The 9,252-nt window shown below is 37.8% G+C and overlaps 1 protein-coding gene across 3 annotated transcripts in view; it reads right to left on the reverse strand.

Moving 5' to 3' along the window:
* The window catches only part of LOC112159136 (forkhead box protein J3), an 85,302-nt gene that overhangs the window by 3,982 nt on the left and 72,068 nt on the right, over positions 1–9,252 (reverse strand). For 2 of the 3 annotated variants that reach the window (XM_024293025.2, XM_024293026.2), the window contains exons 9-10: positions 5,103–5,345; positions 2,506–2,607 (exon numbers count right to left, since the gene is read on the reverse strand). In XM_024293025.2, the coding sequence (XP_024148793.1) occupies positions 2,506–2,607; positions 5,103–5,345 (345 nt within the window). The remainder of the gene's footprint in view (positions 1–2,505; positions 2,608–5,102; positions 5,346–9,252) is intronic. The other variant, XM_024293027.2, reaches the window with a different exon arrangement.

Below are 9,252 nucleotides of genomic sequence, written 5' to 3' on the forward strand. Positions count from 1 at the left end.
GAGGGTCAAAGCACAGGGATGCCCAATTTAGTCTAGTCTGTTTAGTTTAATTAGCAATCAGCTTTTGTTTGTTTATATTTTATGAGTGATTTTATGTTTTTGGACAATTGTGTTAAGCCTATTGAGTCAACAGCACTGTAATATTGGGCTATATGAATACAATTAAATTGAATATTAGATCTACGATTTACCTTAATGTTTCTTTTCATTAGATTGACCTCAGTAGTTAACCCATTTCTAAAGAATCAAAGGCTTTAGAAATACTTTTTTTAAAATTCCAGTAAAACAGAGTTTTTAAAAAGACTACATTTAAGAAAATAGGTCAGCTAGAAGCATGTCAAATGTCTTTAATAAGCACAAAAATAGGATGTAAATAGGATAAGAAAAATAGTATTACCAAGAATTCTTTTTTAAAAACCACTGATGAAAATGGTGTTTTTGGTGATTTTAAAATGTTCTGTCATTTTTCTGATGATGGGGACATATATAAAGAAAATTGAGCTTAAAATTGCATTTAGGAGTATTTTTTCATTCTTTCGAATCAGAAACAGACAAAAATTTGTAATTAGGAAAAGAGGTTATTTGTGATGTAAAAAATATGCTGGGCGGGGCCTGAGCTCCCTACTTTGCTCTGCTTAGCAATGGGGAGGGAAGAGGGGCGGACCTGCCCCAAACCAACAGTCTCATTCATAACTTAGAGGCGAATTTTTAATGAACTGCCGCTCTGCAGAAACTATGTCCTAGAAAACGACAGGTTTCTTATTTTGTCTAAAAACTGTATTAAAGAGCACCGGGAAGGCTTTTATAATAGTTTATTGCAAATAGTCTTTAAGAAAGAAATCTAATCACTAAGCTCCAAACCAAATTGATTGCCTATCTCTGTGACTCCTCCCTAATACTGCCATACCCTCTATGCATGACATAAAATCCAGCGCAGTAATGACACACAATCGGAACATGTGTTTTCATGCAGCTTGATCGGATCAACCATTGGTATAACCCACCTGTCTTGATCGGAAAGAAATTTGGATCCGAAAGAGTCTGATCGGGCCAGAGTATTCCGAACGGTGTGTTTACATGACACATTTCTGTTCTGATCAGGCTTTTATTCCGATTACTTGGGGCCATGTAAACGCAGCTACTGACTCTGTCCGAATTCCTTCTCTACTCACTATATAGTGTGTTCGCCATTTTCCAGTGCTGTCCAACTCCTCTATTTCAAAATCAAGTGAACAAGAAATTTTCAAGAAGTCTTTGCGAAAAAACTAGCATATATCGATGCTCACTACACTGTACATAGTACGGCACTATATAGCTTTTTAGTGGTTTAGTGGGAATTCAAACATAGTCACTTTTGTTTTTATGGCTCTCCACTTGGAGGGATACATGTAGGGATAGGGAGAAGCTGATTGAGTAGGGAAGCAATTTAGATTCGGCCTAAGACATGTGTTCTTAAAGATTATTTTGATATTGAAAAACTTTCATAATGAGAACATTGACCCTTGTGCTATCTTTGGGGTTCAGATGACCCCACCCATTCATTGACGTGTTATCCCTCCCATGACAAAGGTGGACAGGACTTCATGTCTGTCATTGGACACCAATGAAGATCGAAAATCATTGAAAAAAAGGTTCTTGTGGGCCCACTCCCAACGTCAACGTGCCTAAATACGATTAATTTTTAAACAAGGGTCTTTTTACTTCTTTAAAATTCTGTTTCTGCTGTGAAAAAATATCAAATCGTGAGCTAAAGTTGGCAAAATAAACTGTGCTTAAAACAGGAACTCGACATCACTCCTCCCATGTTCACATGTGGGGGAGCTGGATGCAGAAGCGGCAGCAACTCCTGTTCAGACATTATAAAGAGTACACACAGCCAAGAAAGGACCAGTCTGATATTTTCCCCAAATCAATTGACTCTGCTTTGTGTTTGGTGGTAACAAAGACGATCCTGTCCCTGCTCAGCCTAGACAGAGGAGGAGGCGTTACATCTGTGCGAAGGAGGTCAAGCATTGTGGAGGGAGACAGAGAAAATCAGTTGCAGCCTAAGTGTTACAGAACCAGCCTTCTTCATCCAATGCATGAACGTTTCTGGCTTTGTGCGCAGACTGAGATAACAGGCTGTAACTGAGCCAGGATTTAATTGGATTATTCTCATCATACTTTTGGCATGATGCACAATAGTCTGTGTGTGTCTGTGCGTCAGTGAGGGGGGGTGGGTGAGGGTGCTGCTATAAGTTCAAGACTGTTAAATTATTATAATACCGAATATGATGATGACGCTGCGTTGCACGGGTGAGTGTACACACAAGCACAGAGACGACTCACAATGGTTTGCGTTAAATGAACTGATCGGCATCGTCACCGCTTCATCATTCTCTTTGTGTTATGAAACAGACTGCAGCAGACGGCTTTATCAGTGATCAGCTCAGATCTTCACACTGATTGAAATGTGACTGGAGACAAACACACAGGAGTGTGTGTGTGTGCGTTTGTGAGTTTTACCCTGAAACGGGGAAAGGTCTATGTCAGCCCAGTTGTAGCTGGTGGCGATGCGACAGCTCTCTTTCAGCCAGTCCAGGTTGGGGTACCAGTCAGACGGCATGCCTACAACAGCACAGATACTACTGAACACCGGATGAAGCATCCATTCTGTTTCAAAGACCCACTCTTGATCTATTGGAAACGCGTACGCGTAATAAGAGTGGTCTCTTATTATGATTATGCGTTTTAACCCGTGTTGCTTTTAAGACATATTTTCTGCAGTAGTTCATTAGAAATTCATCACTGAGATCACAATGATTTGAATAAAAATACTCGGAGACACAATTTTAGTCTTAATTGTATTTATATATGTCGATCATTATAAAAATGTCACAAGAACATGTTAAAATCATTATTTTAATCGGACTGGGTCTTTAAAGTCCCACTCCAACTTTATTTTTTCTTTTGTAAAATCGTTCCCAGTGGTCCTTTAATTATAGTTAGGAAGTTTTAGCTAAAATCCGAAAGACATTTTCTGCAGAGGAGCAGGAGCCCATTAGAACGTCGCTTTTGGGGATGTGGGTGGGACTGTTGGGGCAAAAATGAGTCTAGCAAATATCCCAGCGTTCCTTTGTTAACACTAGCGACAAGCACCTCAAAAGCCCAAGCTAGCATTAGCGTAGCAAAGCAATGGCTAGCAATATTGGAGCTATCCATCCCTAAAGCTTAGAGCAGGGGTGTCAAACTCAATCGCACAGGGGACCAAAATCCAAATCAAACCTAAGGTTGCGGGCCAGAGAGGATACACATTTATTGAACACAACAAAATTTTTAAAACTTTAAAAACTTAACGTTTTGCCATTACTTTGAATAAAACAGGCAGAAATATTATTCCAAAATAAATAAACTTCAACCTTAAATAATTTTAAATATTTTACTCTGTATAAAAATATATTTAGTTAAAATTATAAAAGTTAGAAATAAGTGCAAGATAACATCGGGCCATTAATGACAATGAAACAAAATTATCTGGAGGCCAGATGTAATTACACGGAGGGCCGGATCCGGCCCCTGGGCCTTGACTTTGAAACGTGGTTTAGAGCCAGCTCAGATAAGGAATTTGAAGTGGAGAAAGGAAGACTTCGGCCCGCCCATGACAGTAGCTGTGTCATAAACCCCAGCTTTTCATCTGCTTCAAGTTTAATGAATAAAGAAATACTCAGAAACTCAGTTTTAATCTTAAATTATTTTATACATGTCTTCCATTTTGAGAAAATGGAACAAGAACATGTTTAAAACACACAAAAAAATAGTTTTTTATGGGAGTGGGTCTTTAAAACAACCACAAAACTTTCTGAGATTCATTTAAGACTATGCAATTTTAGGAACTGATGTTTGTAAAATCTCTTCTACACAGATGTAGGATGATTGTCAAAAAACAAAATGAGTCTTCAAAAAAAAAAATCCTGGATATTCGAGCCTGGGTAACAATCTGAGTCATACTCAAGAGGATTGCATGAAGAAATGTAATTGTTAATCATTTAATCAGTTGAATCCTCAATATTTTAATTGATTTCAGCTGGATAACATTTTTTTCTGGACTGACGTATAGAAAAACAACCCAGATTATTTTTTTCCATAAATGTTTATACTCAAATAAAGAAGACTGCTAAAAACACTAAAAGCTAAACACTTAAAATCACAGTTATTCTTTTTTTTGGTTCCCTTTTTAACTCTTTAACATCTGAAGTGTTGCCGGTGACGCTTAAACACATGAACGATGAACGTAATTCAAGCATATTTTGAAGGAGAAAAGCGGCACAAGCTGCTTTTGTCCTTTAGAATATGCAGGAATGACGTTGATCATGTTAACGATTGAAAAGTTACCGTAAATCAAAGAATATAAACACTGGAGATCCGTTGTTAAAGGATTAAAGTCAAATTCTAAGCTTGAGTGTACAGTTGACCATCCATTAGCTGCTTAAGTAATTAGAAAAAAAAGCTCAGAAAACAATGCAGAAGGAGTGGCTCTAATATTTGTCAATAAAAGACTGTTGAGTTTTGATGTGAACAAAATGTTTGTTCTTTTCCATCTTTAAATACACAACTATAAAAAAGAATGGCTGCACAATTCATGTTTTTAATATGCAATTTTTTAAATTTTTTTTTTACACACGATTATAACCTATCATGTTGTGCTTTAACATAAATGTTCAATTGATATATGTATAAATGCAGATATGTCTATGATTGTGAATGTGTATATATGGATATGTATATATTCATGTATACATCAAATGCGTGTGCATTTTTACTTTCTTTTTCTTTCTTTTTTTATTTCATTTTCCAATCAGTTCATTCCTAATTTTATCTGTTGCTTGAAATAAGTTCAAAAATATTCTAAATGCATTGACAAAAATATATATTTTTTTCTTTATGAAGATTGAAGTACTGTAGTTTCAAATATGACCCAATTAGTTTAGCATCTTCCCCTGATGTTTTTCCCCTCTCATTGCAATCCAATGACAAATTACACCAAAACACATTTAAAAAAAGGTACAAAATGTCCAACATTTGATGACAGAAAAGAACTATTGGGAATCAGAGGTGAGCCTCACCTGTTGCAGGGCAGGTCTGGACTGTGTGGGTCTGGTGGGACAGAGACGGGAGCTGCTGGGAGTGGGCGGAGTGCTGCTGGCTCTGGCTGTGCTGCGCGTGCAGGGAGAGGTGAGGGTGATGCGAGTGGCCGTGGTTGTGTTGGTGGTGGTGGGCTCCGTTGCTGTTTCCTGCAGCTGGAGTGTGTTGGTAGGAGCAGGCAGTTCGAGCCGGCTGACTGGAGTTACATGGCATACTGATCAGACCTGTCGGAGAAAAGGAACAAAAACATTTTAAAAGCTAAAACAATTATCACTGGCATGCTTTTTTTTTACATTTTCCATGGTGTTTGTTACCTCATCTACCTCTTTTACTAATTATATGCAGTTAAAATATTGACAATTGTTTAATATTTACATGTCAATACTTTTTGTGTACCTACTCTCTTCTTACATTTGGGAAGTACCATGAAACACACAAACATACCAAATGAATTCAAGGTACTCAAAAGATACTTTCTTTGTACTTATTCTGTTTTTACACATGGCAAGTACCATGAAACACACATGGACTTACCATATAAATTCAAGGTACTCAAAAGGTATGTTCTGTTAACCTACTCTCTCTTTACACGTAAGTACCATGAAACACATAAACTTACAACTTCAAGGTACTCAAAAGGTCATTTCTGTGTACCTATGCTCTTCTTACACATGGTAAGTACCATAAAACACACAAACTTAACACATAAATTCAAAGTGCTCAAAAGGTACTTTCTGTGAACCTACTGTCTTCCTACATATACGCAAGTACCACAAAACATGTAACAACGGACCTAAAAAATAACACATAAATACCAACCACCAAGAGGCATATTCACTTACTGCACAAGTACCTTATGAAAACCCCGTAAGTACCATGTAGGTAACACATAGGAAGAACGCAAGTGCCACGTAAATGCCATGTAGTTACCCAGTAGGTACCTCTTAGGTTTAACACGAGTACCTCATAGTGGGTATATACAAGTACCATATGAATATCCACAATGTGAAAGGAAGAGTTACCATTTTTTTTCTGACAAAGAACAAAAACAATTTGTGCATAGAAAATTAGCAGAACTGATTTGTTTTTATAGTTCAACTTCTCAAACCTAAAGTCAATTTTCCTTGTTTATGTTAGCTAAAAAACTGTTAACTGCTTTGTCCTAAAAGTTTCGGAAGTGCAGTGCTGCGATGTAGAGTCAATGTATGACAAGAGTCCTGCACTTAAAGGAGTATAATTACATCCGGCCGCTGGCTCAACAGAAGATAGTTTTGAGAATTTCTTCAACAGCCGTCCTCGTCAGCTCTTTGATTAGACATTTTCTCCAGCGGAGGATTTCTGCATAAAACAATTTCCTGCATACAAGATTTGCTTGTATTTTACTTTTCCTCTTAAATCCAGATAGATGCACCAACTTTTTCTTCATTTGCAGCTCTGTTGCTAAATTTTTAGATTGCTGCATTGATTGGATTTTTCTGTGATCGTCAACTCTTTTTGTTAAGAAGTAGAACAACGTAAGGCAGAAATCAGATTTTAGGGAGGTGTAAAACTCTGCACTTTGCTATATTTTTTTTGCAAGCTAAAGGTCTACGTTTTAAAAATGGCAGTATACACAGAGACAAATTAGATAGTCAATTATTTGTTTTATCCATTGACATGAATATCAATGGACACCACAACCCATCCCCTCCTGTGTTCCAAACAGGAAGTACCCGCGGGTTGCAAAAAGTCCCATTATTTCTTAATCATTTTATTTTTCAGAATAACCATTCTTGCTCTGATGCTTCCTTCTTTGCATGTTCTTTCTAATCCTATGTTTTTTTTTAAGGTATTTTTTTCTTCATCGCCAGTTATTTAAGTTATAAAATGACCAATCAGATCCCTTAGTAAACACATGTGGCTCCCACTGGCACCGCCTCTAACATTTGATTGACAGATCCCTCTGAGCTGCTTTCAGTGGGAGGGGTGTCGGCTTCAAACAAGCTGGAAAAGGCTCACCCATGATTGGTGATAATGGCTCCTCTGAAAACGTGACTCAGACCGACTCAAACAAATCGCTGTCGATGGATTGCAGTTGTTGGCAATATGGCGGAAGACGTATCAGGAAGTGATGGCGAAGGCTCTTGCCCGATTTTGCGAGGGCCGAAGGTAATGCATTTCCTATGGGGAACCTCGATGCTCGCCATGTCCAGTTCTTATTAAACTTTTATCTAAGAATTTTAAAGTCATCAGGTACCACAAGGCTACAGTGGCATACTGTTTTTGTTTCTGGACCTTTTATAGATCCACTTTGCAGTTTTTGACCAATAATCAAGAAGGGAAGAATAGTGTAATTTAGATGGATTACTTATTGCCCAGTTTTCCCCCCTTGCCTGAAATCATTTAAAAATGTTAGTTACGAGTAAGTCAGATCAGAAAATTCTGTAGGTTAACTAAAAGAGTGTGAATTTCATTGATTCTAAACCGGTGGTCCCCATCTCCCGGGCCACATACTGGATAGGGGTCGCACAGAAAAGAAAAAAACAACACAGGTTTTGTCTGAATTCCTTAAGTACTCACTTCTTGGTGCCCTATATAATTTTGTAGAGCTGTCCGCATCAACGATTTCAAAATAAATGGCCCTGGAAATTTCCCAGAAGAATCTAAAAAACCAAAGTGCACCAATGCTCACTAGATATGCAAAGATTGGCACCGCAATGCTTTGGAATTGAATAATTTCTGTGGCAAAAAAAGTTTTTAATTCATTTTTATAAACCATGCAAGTTTTCATCATCAGAACACAGTGGATTCATAAGTAGTCTTCGAAAAATGTTTGTATTTTTTAGATTTTCACTTCAAGATACCATCATGATTTCATAAAAAAAAGAAAAAGTAGTGAACAGAAATACATAGCACTAATATCGTTTTTTAGTAGTTTAGGAGTAAGGAGGGAATTCGGACACAAACCTAATTTCCATTTTTTTTCTGTTTTATTTACAATCGGATTCTAGAGGAAGATTTATTTAGGAAAACTACTAGATTCTCCCCAACATATCCGACAAGTCGCTCGGTCACGTGCTGAAAATATATCTGATCTTTGTTAAAGTAGCTGCGCTGAATGCTGGATTGAAACCCCTAAGCAGCAAAGTTAACAAAAAGATATATATATTTGAAATTTTTTTCTTTTCGCAAGAAAGGGCAAGTGAGGATACAAGAAGAGCCTTTGACTTAAAAATAAAAGAAATCTGCATTTAACAGACAAAACCAGGAGTCTTTACTCCAAATAGGGATTTATTGTGATGGTTATTCCCATACACAATAATAATAATGCATAATACCAGCAACTGGCTGTCTAATGTTACGAGGATGCTGCTAATAAAGTTGTTCAAACAGTGGATTTAGATGCATTATTATAACTAGAAAAATATCAGTTTTTTTTGTAGGTATCCAATGGGCGTTGAAGCCTGATGAGGCTAAAGTTGGCATCCAATTTTTTAGCTTCCACTTTGACAGTTATGAGATAAAGGGATCCTACCATGAAAATTCGAAAAAAAAATGTTACTGTTCATTCCTCACTATAAAGAACCCCAAAGCTGTATTTTGATTCATTCATGCATTTAAGAGTAATCCTCTAAAAACCTGCACTGTCTGAGCAGCCCCTCCCATACCTATGAAAACGAGCGGGTGAAGCGTGCTGATGTAAGATTGATGCAAACTGCTCCTTCCAGGAAGAGTCTGCTCTGCCAGCACCGTCCCCAGTCTAACACCAACACTTAATTTCTCCACAGAACTAGTGGTGATCAGCAGAAAACTTTGATTTTAGATGCAGAATACCGTATATCTTCCAGTTGTGTCCTGTCTTCAATAAATTCCAGCCCAAACAGGTGGTCGTAACTTTAGACGCAGGGCTCCTTTAAGACACCCCCCACTCCCGGTCCGGCACAGCCGTGCAGAACCCGCATGAGTTTGTGTTGTGAAGCAGGGTAGCGATAGCCGGTCCTACTAAAGGCAGATATATTGTTTGAGCATCCATCTTTGAAGAAGTTTGGATTATTTTCGTGGGAGAAATACGGACAAGTTGCTTTCTCTGGGATGACATCATAAAATGGACGGCAGCCACATACAGCGGCAGGTGGAGCTTCAGGAATCAAG

This window comes from Oryzias melastigma, linkage group LG7 (genome assembly GCF_002922805.2).
Source record: "Oryzias melastigma strain HK-1 linkage group LG7, ASM292280v2, whole genome shotgun sequence".
In the NCBI taxonomy this organism is placed as follows: domain Eukaryota; kingdom Metazoa; phylum Chordata; class Actinopteri; order Beloniformes; family Adrianichthyidae; genus Oryzias; species Oryzias melastigma.